The following is a 24,747-nucleotide window of genomic DNA, read 5'->3' as shown; positions in this document are numbered from 1 at the left end:
ATTTACGTGCGACTTCCGCGGCGCGCGACTGAATGTAGTCCCACGACTTGCAGCACCGCGGACAGCTACTGGCGGGCGATGATTGCGCCTCTCGAGGAGTCCACTGCAGTCCCGTCTGTTCACAGAGGAAAAGTTCAGTTTGCTGTTGTCTTTCGAGAATAGAATGCGCAATTTGCTGTTGTGGTCTGGTACGTACACAGCGCGGTATGTACGACCAGAGTCCGTGTGTCCCTGGCTTCTGTAGAGGACGCCTAGGAACTAGACAACCCTCCAGCCACAGGTGTGCTCTACAGTGGTACGTGGCCAGGCGAGTTGCCAAATACTACAGTTGTCAAAGATTGGGATTAAAACTAAGGGTGAAAGAAAACCATTGATAACTATCGCTTATGGCATTGCTATCCTCAGAGAAAGCGATGGCAAATAACAGGACATATTGGATGAAATGAACAGAACACTGATCACAGAATACGTATTGTGAGTAAATCTAAGTAAAGGCGAAAGTAATGAGAAGTAGCAGAAACGAGATTAGTGAGAAACTTACCATAAAAATTGGAGACCGCCACATAGATGAAGTGAAGGAATTCTGCTCCCTTAGAAGCATCAGTAATTGGACTTCAATTTGAGGAACAAGTTTCTGACAAATACGACTGAAGCATTCGGTCTGTTTGGCGACCGGAAATGAAGAGCATCGAAGGGTTAAAAAGCGATGCCTTAGAAGGGTGGTGAAAATGGTTAAATTGAAAAGAAATGAGGAGGTTGAGGAAAGAAATATCTGGAGGAAACTGGCAAGAAAAAAAGACAGAATGATCGAACATGTGTTAAGATATCAGCGAACAGCTTCCGTGGTACTGTAGGGGAATACAGAGGGTAAGAACTGTAGAGAAAGACAGTGATTGGAATATATGCAACGAATAATTACGGTCGCTGGCTCTAAGTGATATTCTGAGATGAAGATGGAAAGGATATGAATTTAGAATTCATTGTTGTTAGCACTTGTTTTGAACCAGCTTTCTGTTCCTGTGCGCATTATTACAGTTTACAAGTCTTAAACCCTTTTATGGAATATTATACTACAGTAAATTTTTTTTCTCCGATTTGCCATACTACTTTCAATTAATGGGGCTGATATTCTTCCATGTCCTTATAGGGCCTTCGAGGAATTTCTCAGAAAACGCACATGTGCACCTTACATGTACTTTCCTACCCTAGTAGTTGTTTCCTGACTTGACCTGTCCTCTTTGAGACGCGTCCTTCAGTTCTCTACCCGCTAGAGGAGGTGAAGAAATTTGCATCCACGATATTTCCTCTGAGCTTCTGGTTTAAGCCTTTCACTCGGCTCCATTCCAGAGGAGCGTGATCGTTTTTGTTTTTGTGAACGACCTTACAAAACGTTAATTCGCTTTCCGCCCAGCACGCGAGGCCAACTGTCTTCACAAAAGCAGCCAGCCGCCCGTAGGAACCGACGATGGCCTCTGAGTACACCTAGTAGGTGCCACTCTCAAGGCATGAATCATTTATTTGTAGCCAAGTGTGCACCCACTGTGCTAAGCTGCCGGAGGAAGAACCTCCTAAACATCTCGGACGAGTCCTTCTGGCAAGCAGAGCCGGCTGTTCTCGTTATTTCCCTAAGGCATCCCATCACCCGACTTACGCTGGAGCTCCCCATGACTGGAAAAACAGTCCACTGCGTTTGTCTTGAGCATTCAGGAAGGTCGATCGCAGCGCCGACAGACGAACGGACGAGGCGTCCCGTGCTGACTCAGATGTGCTGTCAGCAATGGACAATACCTTAAACCCGTCATTATGGTGTAAGTGGACAGTCGTATGATTAGCATCCCACAGTCACCTTCCACCAAGACGCATGCGATCCCGTCGCTTTTCGCTGTTCATCGTTCGTGAAAACCTGCCATTGTTCGCTAATCAGTGTCTTTGTGCAATTTTGTCATATTAATCTGTAAAAAACACACCACATGTCATTAAGAAAGCATGTAAACCGTCTGAGGATGAATCACAACGATTCGAAACCGGTAACGGTACCCTTTGAATAAAGTAACTGAAAGTAAATTTGTGGCTGGTTGCTGTCCTAACACCATCAACATTTGTAATCACTGTCTTTACTAGAGAGCCGTAAGGTGCTGTGACACCAGAGACCCCATGCGAAGCTGTAGGAACCACATGGTAAGGAATTCGTCTCAGGTGCCCCATTGTCAACACAAACTGTGGCAGCGGTCGGAAGCCTGTCGAGCGTAGCCAGTGCAGCTTCCAACTGCCTCGAGACAATGGACAGCTCCCCCTTCATCCGTACACAAGCGGGCACAGACCCTATTCACGTTTAGTCATAGTTCGTCTGCACAGTAAGGAATGTAGCACTAATCCAAGCAGCCGTCAGATACAATCTGATTACTCTTACTGATTATCAAAACACCACAAAGAAACTTCATGCGATACAAATGCTCGAAAAATACGGAAACATTTTGTATAAGTTAATCAACTCCATTCAACATAGTACATAATCAGCTACTTTTCATTTATTCACAGAGGCACGTGAGGGCAAATAAACTAAAAGCTGTGTAGCGGGCACTGTTGCTGTCGCTAGTGCGTAGACAACTTCACAATTGCGGAATAACTGATTATTCAAATATACTGTATACGCAATAGTTGCAAAAATCAAACTAAGTCAGATGACAGTACCGCTAATGGCGGCGTAAAACTACACTAGAAAGCTAACACGAGGCAACTGCACGAACGGATACCTAAACAGGAAAGTTGACTGACACTAGGCAACGCAATTAAACACACCGAATCCTTCACAGAAGCACGTCACAACACATACTAAACAAAATCTGTGGCTGGGGCTCTATTTTGTTGCCAAAAATCTGTGTTCATGCTTTGTTACGCAGGTACTAACAAGGCTAGTGGTTCCACACAATATACGCAGTATACACCAGTGGTGCATGTACCTTACCTCACAAGCATCATTTATCGGGAGCGCAATGAGTTTCTCAAAGGCGGTTAATTAGCAGAAGTGGTACAAGGTCTAGAATTTTATAGGTTCCACAAAGGCTGAAGTATTAATTTTTTTAATTTTAGTCACCAATCATTATCCCAGTAATTGACGCTTACCCCCTCAATTATTTGTTGGCCGGCCGATGTTGCCGAGCGTTTCCAGACGCTTCGGTCTGGAACCTCGCGACCGCTACGGTCGCAGGTTCGAATCCTGCCTCGGGCATGGATGTGTGTGATGTCCTTAGGTTAGTTAGGTTTAAGTAGTTCTAAGTTCTAGAGAACTGATGACCTCAGATGTTAAGTTCCATAGTGCTGAGAGCCATTTGAACCAATTATTTGTGGGATGTATTCCAAACTCTGTCTTCCCCTACAACTTTTATCCTCTACAGTTGCCTCCAGTTCCATAGAAATAATCCTTGATCTCTTAACACATGTTGTATCATCCTGATTCTTCTTCTTCTTGTCAAGACTTCCATACGTTCCTTTCTTCCCGGATATGTGGAGAACCTCCGTATACATGATCTTATCATTCCATCTAATTTTTAACATCCTTCTACAGCACCAAGTGCTCTTCTTTATCGGTTTTCTCACAGTCCGTGATTCCCTACCATAAATTGCTGTACTCCAAACGTACATTCTCAGAAATTATGCCTTTGTTCGGTAATATTAGACTTATTTTGATGCCAGGAATGGTTGTTTTACCTGCGCTAGTCCGCTTTTTATGTCCTCCTTGCTTAGCCGGACATATGTTATTTTGTTTTCAAGGTAACAGAGTTCCCTAACTCAGGCTTCTTCGTAGTCACGCTTCGCTGTCTTAAGTTCACCGTTAATAATTTTTCTGGTACTCTTCATTACTTTCTTATCATCGTTTACTTTCAATCCAAAAATTTTTCTAAATCGACTTATCTTATGAACGTGTTCTGATTTTTCTGAACTCTTGCTTCCATTACCAATCGCAACGCCATCTTTAGTGTGTTTATTTTCTCGAAAGCCAGAAGTGATCGTCATCTAACTGCTCCTCATCTTTTTCCCTTTCTTCTGTATATTATTATTGTCAACAAGTTGGATGCGTGGACATTTCAGCTGATTGTCCGGTAGCTCTCGTACTTATCTACCCGCTCAATCTTCGGAATGGTGTGGAAAATACTTTTCCGGAAGTGTAATGTTTTCTCATCAATCTCATAGGTTCTACACACAAACTTATGTAGTCGTTTGGATGTCATTTCCTCCAATGATTTTATAAATTCCGAAGGAATATTGTCTGTCCCTTCCAACTTGAATAATAATTTGATTGCGACTTTCTTCAACAAATTTTGAAATACCGAAGGATTGTTATCTCTCCCTTCTGCCTTATTTGATCACAAGTCTTCCAAATCTATATTAAACTCTCACACTAACACTGCACCCCCCACCATACCACTTTACCCCCCACCATCCCACTTTACCTTCTTTTATCCCGTCGTCAGAATAGTCTTCCTCCTAGTAGTGGCCTTCTGTGTGTTCTTTCTATCCATTCCCTCTCTCCTTTGTGTTTGAGCAATGCCCATGGAAATCTTAATGTTGATGGCCGTGGTTTTAATTTCACCGCACAATGTTTTAAGTTTTCTGTTCACTGAATCAGTCATTCCGAAGACCAATTCTTTTCCGATTTCTTCACAATTTTCCTGCTGCTATTTCACCTTGGCTTCGCCATTTATTTCATTTGTAAGTGATTTATATTCCCGGCTTCCAGTCACTCACTGAACATTCTTGCACTTTCTTCGTTCTTCGATCAGCTGAAGCATTTTTTCTGCTACCCAAGATTTCTTCACAGTTATCTTCTTTATATCTATGATACAGTAAAAGCCTTGAACACTGGAGGTGTTTAATATTACCGATATAGTAAACAAACCTTTTCGTCTCTATGGATCTATTGAATCCTTGATACTTTCGTTTACGTATTTTAGTCCTGGCCTGCCCCCACTATTGATCCCTATTCCTGCTATCTCCAGTCCTAGTTAACTGTTCCTGAATGTCGTAGTACATGTTCCATTAACTTACTCCCTTCTCTTGTAAAAGTCTTACATATCAGTTTTAATTAATGAGAATTATCACAAATGGTTCAAATGGCTCTGAGCACTATGGGACTCAACTGCTGAGGTCATTAGTCCCCTAGAACTTAAAACTAGTTAAACCTAACTAACCTAAGGACATCACAAACATCCATGCCCGAGGCAGGATTCGAACCTGCGACCGTAGCGGTCTTGCGGTTCTAGACTGCAGCGCCTTTAACCGCACGGCCACCTCGGCCGGCAGAATTATCACAACTTATTGATTGCCATTTACTATGTCACTTGTAATTTCGTTAGTTTGAAGGTCAACATGTTTTTCAGAGTTTGCCAGAATCTTGATATCGGAGCTCTAGTTCTTTTGTGTGAGAGGAAAAACTTGGAAATGACTGTCTTATACATATTGTTAGATATATTTCATTTCTCACCAATCTTTTTAATAATTCTTCATTTGATACTTTATCTGTGCACTTAATTTTTAATCTTGTTTGATGGTACCACTTTTCAGATGCTAGTAGTGATTTTTTTTTTTTAAATTTCGGACTCTCGTTGTTTAATTATCATACAATGCAGATCTCCATACGTATCCTTTCAGAAACTTCTCCATCAATTCCACAACATTATCGGATGCAACCAAAGCTTTCTTATGGATGAAAGTTTTCATCGCCTGTGCCAGTCAATTTTGTTCGTACGCTGAAGAGCAAAAGAAATTGGTACACCAGCCTAATATCGTGTAGGGCCCCCGCGAGCACACAGAAGTGCCGCAACACGACGTAGCTTGGACTCGATTAATGTCTGAAGTAGTGCTGGAGGGAAACGATACCGTGAATCCTGCAGGACTGTCCATAAATCCGTAAGAGTACTAGGGGCTAGAGATCTCTCCTGTACAGCACGTTGCATATTATCCCAGATATGTTCAATAATTTTCATTTCTGGGGAGTTTGAGGCCAGCGGAAATGTTTAAACTCGAAAGAGTGTTTCTGGGGCCACTTTGTACCAATCCTGGACGTGTGGGGTGTCACATTGTCCTGCTAAAATTGCACAAGTACGTCGGAATGCACGATGGACATGAACGGACGCAGGTAATCAGACAGGATGCTTACGTACGTGTCACCCGTCAGAGTCGTATCTAGACGTCAACTGTACACGCCCCACACCATTACAGAGCCTCAACCAACTTGAACAGTCCCCTGCTGACATGCAGGATCCATGGATTCATGAGGTTGTCTCCATACCCGTACATGTCCATCCTTTAGATACAATTTGAAACGAGAGCCGTACGACCAGGCAACATGTTTTCAGTCGGCAACAGTCCAATTTCGGTGTTGACGGGCTCAAAATGGTTCAAATGGCTCTGAGCACTATGGGACTTAACTTCTGAGGTCATCAGTCCCCTAGAACTTAGAACTACTTAAACCTAACTAACCTAAGGACATCACACACATCCATGCCCGAGGCATGATTTGAACCTGTGATCGTAGCGGTCGCGCTGTTCCAGACTGTAGCGCCTAGAACCGCTCGGCCACCACGGCCGGCTGACGGGCTCAGGCGAGGCGTAAAGCTTTGCGTCGCGCAGTCATCAAGGGTACACGAGTGGACCTTCGGCTCCAAAAGCCCATATCGATGATGTTTCGTTGAATGGTTCGCACGCTGACACTTGTTGAAGGCCCAGTATTGAATTCTGCAGCAATTTGCGGAAGGGTTGCACTTCTGTCACACTGAATGACTATTTTCAGTCGTCGTTGGTCCCGTCCTTCCCGTATATTTTTACGTCAGAAGCGATGTCGGAGATTTGAGGTTTTACTGCGTTCCTAATGTTGACGGTACACTCGTGAAATGGTCGTACGGGAAAATCCCCACTTCATCGCTACCTCGGAGATATTGTATCCCATCGGTTGTGCGCCGACTATAAGACCACGTTCAAACTCACTTAAATCTTGATAACCTGCCATTGCAGTTGCGGTAACCGATCTAACAACTGCGCCAGACACTTGTTGTCTTACATAGGCACTGGTGACCGCAGCGCCGTATTCCTCCTGTTTTCATATTTCTGTATTTGAACACGCATGCCATTACCAGTTTCTAATAACAGCTGATTCCCAGCGCGTTATGACCAAGCAACGTTTATGGGTTACTGATAATGGCTAGACAGTGGAAAGAGGCATAGTCATTAAACAATTATGTTAGCATTGAGTGAAATAAATTTATATTGCTACGAAGTCCTTCACGATGGAGTTCTTGTTTAACCTGCCGCGTCATATATGGATAAAATCACAAGTTTCAGACTTAGTTCCGACGATACCGATGGAGGCAGTCATCGAAGGATTGAGATTTTATCCGAATTTGGCAAGTTATCTAACAACATTTAAATCATAAACTTTATTGTACGCAAATATACTACTGTTGTCTTCCAAACTACTAGATTACTTATGATGGACACTAGTTTCTTAACGAGTATATTATCTTCCGCTTATTTCATACAAGACTAGAAATGTTTTGTTCTTTCTACAGAAAGCAGACTCGGGGTGGCTGTTGAAGTATGGCTCGTATCTTTCTGGCACGATCGAGCACATGTTCCTGTTCTGTTGGTTCGGGAACGACATCTTGACGGAGGTAGGTCCCATCTCTTACCGATAAGTACTCCATCCAGTATGATTAATGTTAGGGCAGTGTGCCCTCCCTATGGATCGCCGACGGTTCACTGACGTTTGCGGCTTATCCGAGACAATTTCACTTCCAGTTGCGATCTGACCTCGTGCTATTCGCATAATGTGTAGCTATTAAGTTTATGGGTGTCTAGCGGGACCACAGAGAAGATATTAGTTTATGCTTTGCACCCATTCCTAAATTAGCAAATTCCTAAAATCTCGGAGCAGCGATACGTATCAAAAGTCCGGTAACAGGGATTGTTTCCGAATTAAACAGTTTATCAAAGTTTTGTGTACTCTCAAAACACAAAGTCAAGATGGCTTATTAATCAATACACGAATGTTCAATGTACTATCACACACTTCCCCATCGTAACAAATAAAGTGTGAAATAATTTCAAGACCAACATTGTCTGCATGAAACTAGTCCGCACGACTTCGAAGTCCAGCGACTGTCGGACCTCAACCAGAGTATTTTTCACACTCTCACAGAGTTTCTTCAACAGCTTGGCAGTTGTACCATTCTTCTGTGAAGTTCTCTCACTTAAATGAACAGAACCTCGCGACATAACTAGCAGAGGACTGCCAGCGAAACTCTCCAGTAAAATAGTGACCCAGAGCATCTCATCCGTTGGCCATTACGAGTCGCGCCGTTCGTTTTACTGAGCCATCGAAATCTCATTTCCCGCGACCGTTTGAAAGTTCTTCTGTTTAGCACATGAGTTCCACATGTCAGATGGCCGATGCGTCATCCCGGTGTTTGTAAAATTAATGCAGTTATTACATATTTCGCAATCTTCAAAATACTAAAATTGTCCTTAGCAGCTAGTTCAAAATTAGTAGAAAGTTATTACATGATTCCTTGCTAAGAAAGGACAGATCAGTAGCTTTTATGTAGTTACTATTTGATGATATTCGTCAAAATATGAAATTACTTTAAAATGATTGAACCTGCTTTTCTGATAGAGGGCTTCGTGGTAATGTTTCTTACTTACATGTGTATGGGACATGGTATGTGCTGTCAGCAGCTAGTCGGTGGCGGCAGTGAAATTACACTAGAGACCTCAGCGATTTACTGCAACTCCTACATTCTTTTGTTGGGTGTGTGGTCAACCTGTTGGTAATATCATCCCTCCGTCGACTCCCGAATAGGGGCACCACAGAGAAGATATTAGTTTATGCTTTACAGCCATCCCTAAATTAGCAAATTCCTAAAATCTCGGAGCAGCGATAAATTTCGAAAGTCTGGTAACAGGGATTGTTTCCGAATAGTGTCGGAGGTTCCATGCGGCTTTTCGCGGATGATGCTGTAGTACACAGAGAATGCAGCATTAGAAAATTGCATCGAAATGCAGGAAGATCTGCAGCGGATAGGGACTTGGTGGAGGGAATTGCAACTGACCCTTAACATAGACAAATGTAATGTATTGCGAATACATAGAAAGAAGGATCCTTTATTGTATGATTATATGATAGTGGAACAAACACTGGTTGCAGTTACTTCTGTAAAATATCTGGCAGTATGCGTACGGAACGATTTGAAGTGGAATGATCATATAAAATTAATTGTTGGTAAGGCGGGTGCCAGGTTGAGATTCATTGGGAGAGTCCTTAGAAAATACAGTCCATCAACAAAGGAGGTGGCTTACAAAACACTCGTTCGACCTCTACTTGAGTATTGCTCAGCAGTGTGGGATCCGTACCAGGTCGGGTTGACAGAGGAGATGGGGAAGATCCAAAGAAGAGCGGCGCGTTTCGTCTCAGGGTTATTTGGTAAGCGTGATAGCGTTATGGAGATGTTTAGCAAACTCAAGTGGAAGACTCTGCAAGAGAGGCGCTCTGCATCGCGGTGTAGCTTGCTGTCCAGGTTCGAGAGGGTGCGCTTCTGGATGAGGTAGCGAATATATTGCTTCTCCCTACTTTTACCTCCCGAGGAGATCACGAATGTAAAATTAGAGAGATTAGAGCGCGCACGGAGGCTTTCCGGCAGTCGTTCATCCTGGGAACCATACCTGACTGGAACAGAAAAGGGAGGCAATGACAGTGGCACGTCAAGTGCCCTCCGCCACACACTGTTGGGTGGCTTGCGCAGTATAAATGTAGATGTACATGTAGATAGGCTGGTCAGGAGCAACTAGTTCGTTTATCTAGGATGACAAAATTTCGAAACACAACGCAGTTATTAAGGGCAAGTACATAATTTTACAACTGTGTTAAATTCACTTGAAGTCGCAGATTGTGATGTTACAAGTCGTCCGTTTTACCACAAGCATTTCATTTGCGATTTCACAGTCTGGCGAATAACTTTCAAATGCAGGAAACAGCTTAACTGTCAATGTCTTAACGAGCGTAAAACCTTATTAAGTTTCCATTGAAAGATCTTAGGACATATTGATTTTGGGAACTTATGCCATAGCAATCAATTTAGCACCACAATCTTTCTGAGGTAGGGACATTTAGGAGGGGTTTCCACTCAGCCTCACAAGGCGATACATGGAGAGTGTAAGCCAATGTATTTACCTTGTAGGAAGAGGGATACTACGGCAGTAGAACGCCACAGATGGACGACGCACCCGGATCTTGAGATTATTATTCATTAAAACAGAGCACTAGCAGAGAGCGTCTCGTCAGTCGCATTGTCCAGCTCGTACTCCCATCGCGTTGCGCTATACAGAAGACATTCCACACCGCTCGTGCCAAAGATGATCGGTCGCTCTAGAACGAAGGTCCTCACAGAGTACGGAGCACTCTGGGGTGTGCCGACCAGTCTGCGTCGACGGGCGTGGGAGCACCAGCTAGCGGTGACGTAGGTGCGCGTGACCGGCTGGGCTGTGTGTGATGCCTGGCCCGACCGGTTCGTTTGTCGTGCAGCGTGCGGGAGCGTGCATGAGCGATCACGTCGTGATCGGAACTTGCGCGAGGCCTGATCGGACCATTTCTCGCAGAAGAAGAATTAGCGTGGCAGATGCCGTTTACGTGGTGGGGGCCAGGTGTTGCGGTGGTCATCAGGTGCGGCCTTACTGTGAAGTCAGAGGGTCTGTTGGCTCGTGCGGAGACGTGGCAGTGTGGCATAGCTCTCGTGGCAGCTGAAGTGTTGAGTGGCCTGTGTCGGTGTTGCAGTGGTCGGGGTGGGTGTCGTCATCATCCAACGACAAACACCATCATCATCAGTGTTCTGCCAAAAGGCAGGTTTTCACATGGTAGTTCTCCAGGCTGTCCGGTCTTCTACCATTCTCTTCAGGTCTGCATAATTTCCTCTTCCCTTTATGTCGTCTATCATCTTGTATCTCCTTCTTCCTCTCGGTCTTCTCCCACAAACCAATCCTTCTAAAGCATCCACTAGCAAAGCACTCCATTCTCAATGAATGTCCCAACCAGTTCATTTTCCTTTCTCTTACAACCTTCAGCAGACATCTTCTCTCACCGATCCTTTCCAATACTCTTTCATTACTCACTCTTTCCATCCAGTTTATTCTCTCCATTCTCCTCCACATCCACATCTCAAATGCTTCTAACCTTTTTTCATCCTCTCGTCTCAGTGTCCATGTTTCTGCCCCATATAGTGCCACACTCCAGACAGAGCATTTTCCAAGCCTTTTCCTTAGTCCTTTATCTAATTTGCCACGTAAGAGTCTCCTCTTTCTGCTGAATCCCTCCTTCGCTACGGCAATTCGAGTTTTCACCTCCTGGTGACATCTCAAGTCTTCAGTTATTGTGCTTCAAAGATATTTAAATTCACTTACTTGGCTAACGGTAGATCATCCTATTTTAATATTGGAAAGTCTGCGTCTTGTACTGATGACAATACTCTTTGTTTTTGCTGTGTTCATTTGCACCCCATATTCCACCCAAGCCCCATTCAGAACTTCCAGCGACAATGGAGGAGGACCATCTTCCAGTACCCTTTCCGGTTTGAGGCAGTAAAGCGAGACGGTGGTAGGGATCTCTTTAGTCAAAATGTCGCAGCTATGAATTCCACGTCTGAACGCTTTGTTGTGTTCTGAATAAGGAAATTGCAATGTAGGACGTATCGTCTCATGACGCAACATCACCTGTTCGCAGTGTCTGAGATCTCTATGAACGAATAACTTCAGCACGATGTGTGAAGACAACGAAGTGACCCATGTGTAGTGGATGCGATTTTTGAGGCGTCGTACAACTCACCGACGTCGGTCACTTGTAGCGTATAGTCTGCAGGAAGTCCAAGGGCTTCTCCATACACCACTGCTGCGAGCGAAGCCTGAAGGTCCTCTTTACATGCAGCACGTGTGCCTAGTATGACCCAAGCAATAGTCTCAGTCCATGAAAGCCCATGGCTCATGAGCGCTGCTTTCATTTTTCTATGCCACCCATCTACCAGGCCATTGCTTTGTGGGTAGTAAGCAGTGCTGCACTTTTGGTCAAAATGGTTCAAATGACCCTGACACTATGGGACTTAACATCTGATATCATCAGTCCCCTAGAACTTAGAACTACTAAAACTTAATTAACCTAAGGACATCACACATATCCATGCCCGAAGCAGAATTCGAACCTACGACCGTATCAGTCACGAGGTTCCGGACTGAAGCGCCTAGAACCGCTCGGCCACCTCGGCCGGCACTTATAGTCAGCCTCCCAGAGACTGCAAAGAGTGTTGAAAAGGGCAGCTCGAACTGTCCGATCTGGTTGGTCATAATACATTCAGGTCGGCCGGTGTGGCCGAATGATTCTAGGCGCTACAGTCTGGAATCCTGCCTCGGGCATGGATGTGTGTGATGTCCTTAGGTTAGTTAGTTTTAAGTAGTTATAAGTTCTAGGGGACTGATAACCTCAGGAGTTAAGTACCATAGTGTTCAGAGCCATTTGAACCATTTGAATACATTCAGGTATACCAAAGTGCGCAATTCATAGTTCGATAAAGTCCATGCGATGCTGTCTACAGTGTTATTGTGGAGGGGCCGCCTCCAGCCAGCGAGTCGTTCTATCTGTGGTAGAGAGAATGTAACAAAATCGTTCTGACTCAGGCAGTGGACTGACGATCTCAAATGGACGTGTTTGAAACGTGCTGCTGGGAAGGCAAAGTTGCTCTGTTTTGCTTTGATGGCAGGGTAAACAACATTGTGCTCATTGGCGAAAGGCACGTTTTACATTAGGCCACAGAAAACAGTCTGCAATCAGTCGTGTAGGATTGCTGGGATTGTGAAGTTTGTGAAATACTTCGAGTAACATGTAAAGGGGGCCAGTGGACTTGGTTTCGCCAGAGTGACATCACAAATTAATGTGGTCGTTGTAGAAGACAAAGTCCGTAGCTCAATCTGAAGGCACTCATGTCCAGCAGTGTGTATTTAAGTTACGGTTGAATCATTTGTTTATTCTTGTTCTATGCATTCTCACTCGCATTGTAGGGAGACTGCAGAACGTCATAAGACATAATCGGTGATGATACACTACTGGCCGTTAAAACTGCTACACCTAGAAGAAATGCAAATGATAAACGGGTTTCATTGGACAAATATATTATACTAGAACTGACATGTGATTACATTTTCACGCAGTTTGGGTGCATAGATCCTCAGAAATCAGTACCCAGAACAACCACCTCTGGCCGTAATAATGGCCTAGATACGCCTGGGCATTGAGTCAAACAGAGCTTTGATGGCGTGTGCATGCAGCTTCAATACGATACAACAGTTCATCAAGAGTAGTGACTGCCGGATAGTGACGAGCCAGTTGCTCGGCCACCATTGACCAGACGTTTTGAATTGGTGAGAGATCTGGAGAATGTGCTGACCAGGGCAGCAGTCGAACATTGTCTGTATCCAGAAAGGCCCTGCAGGAGCTGCAACATGCGGTCGTGCATTATCCTGCTGAAATGTAGGGTTTCGCAGGGATCGAATGAAGGGTAGAGCCACGGGTCGTAACACATCTGACATGTAACGTCCATTGTTCAAAGTGCCGTCAATGCGAACAAGAGGTGACCGAGACGTGTAACCAATGGCACCCCATACCATCACACCGGGTGATACGCCAGTATGGCAGTGACGAATACACGCTTCCAATGTGCGTTCACCGCGATGTCGCTAAACACGGATGCGACCATCATGATGCTGTAAACAGAACCTGGATTCATCCGAAAAAATGACGTTTTGCCATTCGTGCACCCAGGTTCGTCGTTGAGTACACCATCGCAGGCGCTCCTGTCTGTGATGCAGAGTCAAGGGTAAACGCAGCCATTGTCTCCGAGCTGATAGTCCATGCTGCTGCAAACGTCGTCGAACTGTTCGTGCAGATGGTTGTTGTCTTGCAAACGTCCCCATCTGTTGACTCAGGGAACGAGACGTGGCTGCACAATCCGTTACAGCCATGCGGATAAGATGCCTGTCATCTCGACTGCTAGTGATACGAGGCCGTTGGGATCCAGCAAGGCGTTCCATATTACTCTCCTGAACCCACCGATTCCATATTCTGTTAACAGTCATTGGATCTTGACCAACGCGAGCAGCAATGTCACGATACGACAAACCGCAATCGCGATAGGCTACAATCCGACCTTTATCAAAGTTGGAAACGTGATGGTATGCATTTCTTCTCCTTACACGAGTCATCACAACAACGTTTCACCAGTCAACGCCGGTCAACTGCTGTTTGTATATGAGAAATCGGTTGGAAACTTCCCTCATGTCAGCACGTTGTAAGTGTCACCACTGGCGCCAACCTTGTGTGAATACTCTGAAAAGCTAATCATTTGCATATCACATCATCTTCTTTGTGTCGGTTAAATTTCGCATCTGTAGCACGTCATCTTCGTGGCGTAGCGATTTTAATGGCCAGTAGTGTATTATCGGTTGCATGCACATATTCGGTATCGATTGTGTATTGGCCTATAATATCCAAGTGACATAAACGGCTGGGACTGGTGTCTGTGAACGGCTTGCGATCTCACTGATCATGCATGCGTCATGCATGATCTGTAAATATTGTTACATGGCTACCTTCGATGTCTTAACTGAAATAACGAACTGCGGAGTACACTGCGGTCAGTTAGTGGATGAATGCAGACCATTTCAGTTGCTTGATCCAGAGTTTCTGGGAGAAAAATCGGAGTAGTTGTGTCACATCATTGGTAGGCTCCTGAAGAACTGCTCCAGTTGTGGTGTCTCTCGAGTCACTTGTTAATGTCAATCGTGCATACGATTGCGGGTGTTCTAATGTGACAGCCTAAACCAGGAAATTATTAGCGCCGCGAAATGCTTCCGGAATTTCTGAGGTCCAACAAGATTTCCTTTTCCCGTGTTCGTCTTTCAAATCAGTTGTTAGAAGACTGTGCAACTGAGCTATCTGTGAGAAGTGTCGACAGTAAAAGCTGAGAAGCCTGAGGAATCCTCGTAGGACATCGACCGGTTGTGGGTGGGGAAGGTCTTCTACCAGCATCGTATATTCAGTTGTCAGTGTGAAGACAGATACGTTGAGAGTGTGCCCGAGGAAGGTGACTTCCATTTGCTGAATTTGTGATTTCGCCTCGTTAATGACCTCTCCGTCGTCCTGCAACGCGGGTACAATGTGTTCTAAGTGCAGTGAGTGCTGTCCGTGGAACGTGAGAGGACGAGTATGTCACAGACGTTTAAAGCAGAACGCGGCTGTCAATGAACCACTGCTATGTCAGTGGAGCATGTGTAAGCCTGTACGGCAACAGAGATACTTAGAATTCAGAAAAGAGTTACAATGAAAGTCTTTCGAATATCATTGGAATGCATCGGTACTTGTAGCTGGGCACGCTTACAATCGACTAGGTTCAAAATTACAGCGGCTGTGAGGGCGTTCATAAACTCATGTTTGTTGTGAATGGGGTAGCTGTCAAGCGCTGTTCGGTAACTGAGGTCCCTGAAATCGTTGAACAGCGTGACAGAGCTGTCTTTCTTAGAAACAACCTTTTTTCCGCAGGCCCAGGGCATATCAGAAGGTCGAGTAAATTTCCTCTTGAAGGAGTTCGTTAACTGAGGCTTTGGCAAATTGTAGATGTCCTGGGGCTAACTATCGTGGTTCCTGTCGAACCGGGGGTCAATCAGTAGTTCCACTACTGGCCGTTAAAATTGCTACACCACGAAGATGACGTGCTACAGACGTGAAATCTAACCGACAGGAAGAAGATGCTGTGATACGCAAATGATTAGCTTTTCAGAGCATTCACACAAGGTTGGCGCCTGTGGCAACACCTTCACGTACTGACATCAGGAAAGTTTCCAATCGATTTCTCATACACAAACAGCAGTTGACCGGCGTTGCCTGGTGAAACGTTGTTGTGATGCCTCGTGTAAGGAGGAGAAATGCGTACCATCACGTTTCCAACTTTGATAAAGGTCGGATCGTAGCCTATCGCGATTGCGGTTTATCGTATCGCGACGTTGCTGCTCGCGTTGGTCGAGATCCAATGACTGTTAACAGAATATGGAATCGGTGGGTTCAGGAGGGTAATACGGAATGCCGTGCTGGATCCCAACGCCCTTGTATCACTAGCAGTCGAGATGACAGGCATCTTATCCGCATGGCTGTAACGGATCGTGCAGCCACGTCTCGATCGCTGAGTCGACGGATGGGGACGTTTGTAAGACAGAAACCATCTGCACGAACAGTTCGACGACGTTTGCCGCAGCACGGACTATCAGCTCGGAGACCATCGCTGCGGTTACCCTTGACGCTGCATCGCAGACAGGAGCCCCTGCGATGGTGTACTCAACGACGAACCTGGGTGCACGAATGGCAAAACGTCATTTTTTTCGGATGAATCCAGGTTCTGTTTACAGCATCCGTGTTTGACGACATCGCGGTGAACGCACATCGGAAGCGTGTATTCGTCACCGCCATACTGGCGTATCAGCCGGCGTGATGGTATGGGGTGCCATTGGTTACACGTCTCGGTCACCTCTTGTTCGCATTGACGGCACTTTGAACAGTGGACGTTACATTTCAGATGTGTTGCGACCCGTGGCTCTACCCTTCATTCGATCCCTTCGAAAGCCTACACTTCAGCAGGATATTGCACGACCGCATGTTGCAGGTCCTGTACGGGCCTATCTGGATACAGAAAATGTTCGAATGCTGCCCCGGCCAGCACATTCTCCAGATCTCTCACCAATTGAAAACGTCTGGTCACGTGAAATTATAATCACATGTCAGTTCTAGTATAATATATTTGTCCAATGAATACCCGTTTATCATCTGCATTTCTTCTTGGTGTAGCAACTTTAATGGCCAGTAGTGTATTACGCGATGCATGGTTCTGTCACGAACAGCAAAGGCGGGTGCATGTATGCGTGAGGTGCCGAGGTCAGGAGCACTGTTAACAGACACTGTGTGCCGTTGTTTACTGACCTTTGGGTAGCTGTCGGTGGCCGGTGGCGTCTATCGTGGCATGGTGTAGTCTAGTCTGGAGGAGGGACGGGTGTGCCCGCACGATGGAGGTGCGGCCGCATCAAGCTGTTAGCTGTTTTGTCTCTGTCTTGCGAAGTATCTCGTATGTTGGTGTTAGGTCCGTGGCAGTGGTAGCGATACGATGTCGGAATTGGCCTTTTTTTTCTGTCGAGTGACTGCGTATACGCATTGCAAGCGGAAATGGTATAGCGTCGATGTCTGCGGAGAATGTCATCTGAACGTTTGGCGATTTCGCGGAGTGTGTCGTGAACCGTGCGATCGATGGGGAGTGCGACGGGCGATGGCTGTAGAGGTATGGAAGAGGTGGAGGTAGCTTGCTCTCGTCCGCGCGAGATGTGGTAAATGAGCATGGACTGTAAGACATCGGGGGAGAGCTGGTGGTGTACAAAATTTGAAACATCCCCTTAGAAAAATTTATGAATTACTGTACTGGTAAACCTCTTACGTTATATAATTTTCAAGCAGCTGAGCAAAATTGAACGTACTCAGACATTTCTCCCTTTACTTATTCTGATCATCACTAAACTGACACACAATATTTTTAGCGCAACGCAATCTAACTTACAATAACGCTACAAAATAATAGCCGTGACTAACAATAACCTATACCTTTCATGAATCACTTACCTCACAAAAATCTTCGTTACTCGAACTACTGCAATACAACGAGCGCCAATACTGCCAGGTAAATAAAAGATTCTAACTACTGAAGGCACTAACTACTGATAGACATAGTTAGTAAATGCAAGATTTTGGTGGAGAACAAACAATGTATTTACCTTTGTAGTGTTCAAATATCAGTTCATGACATCCAGTTTTACAAATTTCGTTTTTCTGACGGACACACGCCCAGATCGTCCGCTCTCAAAACTGTGCCATCTCTCTCCCCACATCCACCACCGCTGGTGGCTCACCTCCAACTGCGCAACGCTACGCGCTGTTCACATCCAACTGCCCAACACTACAATAGCGAATTTTCCAACAATGCCAACAAGCCACAGATTGCACACAGCACAGTCAGTGATTTTCATACCCCCAGTTTGATCTCATACATGACTTCTTGAAGTTGCGGTTCCTGCATGCGGAATTGTCTCTGTAACATCACCGCGTTGTCCGTATCGTATCTATTCTCCACCCAAGAAAATACGTATGATGATATCGGAAATTAGCTCAGTGTGGCCCACCAGGTGTCTGATCAGATGCATATACTTCGACAGGTCATCGAAAATGCCGGTTCTCTGAAAAATGTACTCCATGACCGTGAACCACAAGTACGGATTCTTGGCGTCGAAATGTGGTAATCTGAGATGAGTGCCGTCCGAACATGACGATTTACCGGTGGGCGCACTATGTCCGTGAGGTGGCTGCCGATTGTTTATGCGTAGTTGGCTGTTGCATGGAGAATTGCGATTGTTGAATTACTTTGTGTGGCGCGGAAGATGCAGGTAACGTGAACGTGGGGATCAGAGATGATTATAATCGAGAAGGCACTCGGAGCATTCTGTGAAATTCACAGGATTTAAGTCAACTAACGTGTTCATCGAATGCCGCCATTGTTGATGCAACGTGAGACAAATGTTGATTTCTTATAAATTACAAACAACTTTTATACTGAATTTTTACAACGCGGTCAACTTAAACAGGGTGGTACTAAGTCATAAGCAATCATCATTCTTCAACCGACAGCAAGATCGTAACATACAAGATAGAAAAAGAGCTTCATTCATTAGGTACAGCAAGAAATATCTACTGTTAGTGGCACTGTAGGCAATGTGGCTTGTTGGCGTTTTAACTGTTCACTGATTTTGGAATATAATTGGTGTAGTTTAATCAGTTTATTGAAGTACACAGTGAGAGAAAATACACTCTTTCTGCACATGCTATTTGAGAGATACTGGATATAGTGCAGAGTAGTATATACTCTCTAAGACAAAAAAAAGGTACTCCACGACGGAATTTTCCGACTAGGACCGAAATCGGTAGATGTGATGTACACGTACAAAAAAAAAAAAAAATAAAATAAAAAAATAAATAAAAAAAAATTTAAAAAAAAATTAAAAAAATGGCTACAATTTCAGAAAACTGGATGATTTATCAAGAGGAGCTTCACAAACTGAGCAAGTCAACAACGCGTTGGTCCACCTCAGGCCCTTCTGCAGGCAGTTATTCAGCTTGGTATTGATTGATAGGGTTTTCGGCTGTCCTTCTGAGGGATATCGTGACGAGTCACGTGCAAATGGCGTGTTCGATCGACAAAATCCCGAGCTGTCAGGAGGGCCCTGTCGTTATTACTCCAAAGATCCGGCGATCTTGCTGGCCCAGGCCAGGTTTGGTAAGCACGACGACAGGCAGTAGTAAATATCGCCTTCTGCGGGCGGGCATTATCTTGCTGAAATTTAAGCCTGGGATTGCTTGTTGTGCTGGGCAACAAGAAGGGACTAGAATATAGTTGATGTACAGAACTGCTGTAAGGGTGCCGCAGATGACAACAAAAGGGGTCGTGCTATGAAAACAAATGGCACCCAAAATAATCACTCCTGGCTGTCGGTGCACATGGCGGTCGAGAGTCAGGTTAGTATCCCACCGCTGAAATTTTAACCATTTGTTTGTACGTGAACTACCGATTTCCGTCTTGTTCGGATAATTCCTTCGTGGTACGCAGATTTTTGTATTAACTCAAAAAGTATGTTACTTACACAGTAGGCAGTTTCTGGCAACAGTAAGGAGCAGGTATTACAAAAGTATTATAAGATACTTATTACCAAAATGATTATAGCTAATTATTATATTCTTAAGGGAAATGGTTCTAAGTGAGAATTCAGTTACAGTAAACGTTTTTTAAAAGTCATTTCAAGACAGCGGTGCGGCAGCAATCATCTTGAGACATTGCTGTTGGAAATCTTGTTATGTTTTTTCTGTTGTTGTCTTAAGTTGGCTCTAAATATCATTCGCTTGTCATTCAAATCCTGCTCTTACGTTACTGCCATCACAATTAAGATCTAAAATTTTCTCCTAGCGACATCCCACCTGCGTGGACCTTTGTAAGTCCGATACTTGTGTAGCATTCCTTACAACTTGGTAATATTGCTCGATTGTTAGTGGGTGGTCGCTACCCTACTAATCTACTCAAACTAACTGTTGTCAATTATAATATGCAGTCGTCTGTGTGACGTCTGTTCCTTTGAACATGTCCATGTCCAATCACAGGACCGACTTGCGTAACTAAAGGGAAATTTGTATGACGTAGCTAGTTTGAGCATTGAAACAATTCAACATTTGTACGAATGCAGAGTCTCGAGGCGATAACATTGAATAAATTGTTCTCGGGTTTCCAACCGCGTCAATTGCTTAAAACTACCCGAGCTTTCGGCCAAGTACTCATTGGCCATTTTCAAGTGCTATGACTGCCGGTGGGCTGCTGGTGCGCCCTTATATACGCTAGCTGCCGGCTGTGACGTCACTGGTGCCCGTGACATTGCCATTTATGGGCATGTTTTGGGTCTGCGTTCGATGTGCCCTCTTCAACCGCGCGATCGCTGGCTCCCACGCAGCGATGAGCTGCAAACCACCGTCTCTATTCAGAGTGTTTGCGGTAATTTTTATTTCAATAGCTTCCTTTATTAAACTGTCCCAGAAGCCGTTTGTGCGAGTCACGACAGAGGTATCGTCAAATTACTTCCTGTTGACATGGGCAATGCCGCCGTAATTATGGAGTTCGAGGACTATGATACGAAGATCTGTGCGCTACTCAAAGAAGATACTTATCGGAAGCTCCCACGCGACCGGACATCAAGAATAGTAAGAAAAACATCAGAAATTCTTAAGCGATCTTCAGTGGTGGAAGACAGTGTGGTTAAGAATCTTCTCCCACAGGCGCCTTATGGTTTACCGAAGATACACAAGTACGGGACGCCATTTCGCCTTCTTGTGTCCACAATAGGTTCACCAACATACAAGCTGGCGAAGTACATCATATAAAAAAACTCAGCAGAATCAACCGTCTACGCCTTAGTGAGGATGATATTATGGTCAGTTTTGATGTAGTGGCGCTGTTTACGGATGTGCTTATCAAAGACGCTTTGGGCCTAATTTCCCAGTACTTTTTAAGTGGCGTGGTCGAACTATTTAGGCACACTCTTACGTCCTCCTATTTCGTGTACAACGGCCAGTATTACGATCAGACAGACGGCGTATCAATGGAGAGCCCGTTGGTTCCAGCTGTTGCAAACCTCTTCATGGAGGGTTCCGAGGATATTGCCATAGATACTGCGCCATTGAAGCCGAAGTGTTTCTTTCGATACTTTGACGACACGTTCGTCATTTGGCCACACGCACGCGAGAAACTAGACGAGTTTTTGGACCACCTCAATGGCATCAACAGTAATATCCTGTTCACCATGGAGGTGGAAAAAGATAATACATTCCACTTCCTCGACGTCCTTGTCCACCGTAAACGAAATGGGTGACTTGGCTACAGCGTCTACAGAAAACCCACCAGCCATCATCATCCAGCACAGAAGCACATAGTATTACAAACGTTGGTGCATCGTGCAAAGATAATACATTGCACATCCTCGACGTCCTTGTCCACCGTAAACCAAAAGGGTGCCTTGGCAACAGCGTCTACAGAAAACCCACCAGCCATCATCATCCAGCGCAGAAGCACATAGTATTACAAACATTGGTGCATCGTGCAGGAGTAATTTCAGACAACGATAACCTGCCCCATGAACTGAGCCACCTACGGAAGGTTTTCAGGAATAATGGCCACAGCGCCCATCAAGTGAAAGAAAAGATTTCTGGGAAATGTCAGAATAGCACCAGCGATGAAGAGCAAGAAAAGAAACTTGCTTTGCTGTCATTCTATGGCTCTGTATCGGGCAAGATAAGGCGCCTGTTGAAAAGACACAAGATGAAATCAATCTTCAAGCCACCAACGAAAATCCGTCAATTATTGAGACCAGTTACAAACGCAGTAGGTTCCAGAACACCTGGAGTGTACGAAATTCCTGGTGAGTGTAGTCAGAAGTACATCGGACAAACGGTGCGCACTGTGGAACAGCGCAGGAAAGAACATGAGAGGCATTATCGCCTACGCTATCCAGAGAAATCTGCATTAGCTGAGCATGCGTTAGAAAACGGTCACCACATAAAATTTGACGATACCTCTGCCGTGGCCCGCACTGACGGTTTCTGGGACAGTTTAATGAAGGAATCTGTTGGAATAAAAATTACCGCAAACACCCTGAACAGAGACGGTGCTTGCAGCTCAGCGCTGCGTGGGATCCAGCGATTGCGCGGTTGAAGAGGGCACATCGAACGCAGACCCAAAACATGCCCATAAATGGCAATGTCACGGGCACCAGTGACGTCACAGCCGGCAGCTAGCGTATATAAGGGCGCACCAACAGCCCACTGGCAGTCATCTCACTTGACAACGACCAAGGAGTGCTTGGGCGAAAGCTCGTGTAGTTTTAAGCAATTGACGCGGTTGGAAATCCGAGAACATTTTATTCAATTCAACGCTTGCACTTGAAAATTTATAACTGGACCAGGACTCGAACCCAGATTCTCTTCTTCTTGCAAACGGTCGACCTGACCGCCTCAGCCACCCGTATATGCTTCTTAACGAACTCAGAATTCCAAGTCCTGGTCACCACAGATGTTGTGAGCCCTTCCACTTTCCTCATTGCTCGCATCCTCACTGTATTCCCGCAATGGTACGCATTCGTATTGAAATAGCCGTATGTCGGTGGAGGAATGTCTGTTTGTTCTTTAGGACCTGTCGGAAAGACGAAACACCACACCTAAATATAAACAATTATTGTTAATTCGTAAATTTTTAACAACAATATTTCTAATTGAGGTTTCAGCTGTAATTAAATTTTTTCTAAATGTCACTTCAAGACAGCTGCGGCTGCAGCAATCATCTTCAGGCATTGCAGTTGGACATTGTGTAGTCTTTTTCTAGCTTTTGCCTTACATTAGCTCTGAATATCATTCGCTCATCATTTAAATTATCCCCTCCCGGTAGTGCTACCAAAATTAACACGTGACACTGTCTGCTGGTGACATCCCACCTACGTGGGCATTTGTTCGTCTGAGGCTTGGATAGCTCTCCTTACAACTCTGCAGATGCTGCTCGACCGTGGGTGGGCAATCGCTGCCATACTTGTCGGCGCAAACTGTGGCCGTTTATAATATATTCCTCTGGTCCTCTTGCACATTGCAACATTTTGTATAAAGTGATCTCTTAAGGGGGATAGGACGTCAAACCGACCGACTTGGAGCAGGAGAGGCACCACACGACAGTTTAATTTCCACTGTCTATACTATTACAAAAAAAAAAAAAAAAAAAAAAATCATAAAACTTTGTCAGCACGATCAGGAAGGATTCAGAATTCGAAAACATAACGAAATAATTTTTTTTTACATGTGAAATTTCATCATTTTTTCACTTACTAATGGCAGTATTTGTTGCTATAGGTACACTTTTCTTCATAAGTAAGAGAGATTCTTCGATGAATTGTGCACAGCATACTAGCCATACTTAAAGGTGTATGAAACTCTAGAATTTTCGAAAGCTATTAAAAACTGTGGTAAAAATTGAGGTAATCAACTATAAAATTTGTGTTTTTCCTAAACACGAAGTTTAAAATACAACAGTTCATTCGTTTTTTCATAAATTAAATAAATTCTAGAGTTTCATACACCTGTTAGTATGGTATGTATGATGTGCAAAATTCATCGAAGAATCTCTGTAACGTATGAAGAAAAGTGTACCTATAGCAACAAATGCAGCCATTAGTAAGTGAAAAAATGATGAAATTTCAAACGCAACAAAAAATATTTTGTTATGTTTTCAAACTTCCACTGGAATGAGTGTGAATCCTGAATCCTTCCTGGTGATGCTGACAAAGTTTTATGAATTTATTTGTAGAAGTATAGACACTGGAAATTAAAATGTCCTATGATGCATCTCCTGCTCCATTCGGCCCATTTGACGTCCTTCCCCCCTTAAAGTTAGACATTTATTGTTATACTAATAGCAACAAAGTAGGGTACGTATGTGAAAGAATAATACCGATTATCTGAAATGGAAGGCAGTAGAGTTACAGCAGTAACCCCCCTCGCTATTGTGGCGGCAGAGCCGGCTGAGGTGGCCGAGCGGTTCTGGGCGCTACAGTCTGGAACCGCGCGACCGCTACGGTCGCATGTTCGAATCCTGCCTCGGGCATGGATGTGTGTGGTGCCCTTAGGTTAGTTAGGTTTAAGTAGGTCTAAGTTCTAGGCGACTGATGACCTCAGATGTTAAGTCCCATAGTGCTCAGAGCCGTTTGAACCATTTTGTGCCGGCAGAGCGAGCGGCTGCAGCTGTCGGCGTACAGCAGCGACTGGGCGGACGCCTCGCCTCGCTTCCGGAAGGAGTTGCGGATCTTCCTGTGCCGCAGCCAGCGGCCGCTCATCCTCACCGCCAGCAAGTTCTGCGCCATCTCCAGGCAGACATTCCTGCGGGTCAGTCGACATTTGTACTTTGCTAACATTCCTTACGATGTCTGTACCACCGTACCGATTCTGTGTTGTATCAATTAGTACGATGCTACAATTGTATGATGTTGCGTTGACATCAGGAC

At 44.7% G+C, this 24,747-nt stretch overlaps 1 protein-coding gene across 1 annotated transcript in view; it reads left to right on the top strand.

The window, feature by feature from the left end:
• Nucleotides 1-24,747, top strand: part of LOC126481162 (odorant receptor Or2-like) — a 47,818-nt gene that overhangs the window by 7,861 nt on the left and 15,210 nt on the right. Inside the window, exons 3-4 of the mRNA XM_050104730.1 lie at nucleotides 7,566-7,667; nucleotides 24,473-24,628. Of these exons, the coding sequence (XP_049960687.1) occupies nucleotides 7,566-7,667; nucleotides 24,473-24,628 (258 nt within the window). The remainder of the gene's footprint in view (nucleotides 1-7,565; nucleotides 7,668-24,472; nucleotides 24,629-24,747) is intronic.

Source organism: Schistocerca serialis, chromosome 5 (assembly GCF_023864345.2).
Source record: "Schistocerca serialis cubense isolate TAMUIC-IGC-003099 chromosome 5, iqSchSeri2.2, whole genome shotgun sequence".
NCBI lineage: Eukaryota > Metazoa > Arthropoda > Insecta > Orthoptera > Acrididae > Schistocerca > Schistocerca serialis.
Note: the sequence above shows the minus strand (reverse complement) of the source record. Positions and strands in the feature narration are given on the sequence as shown.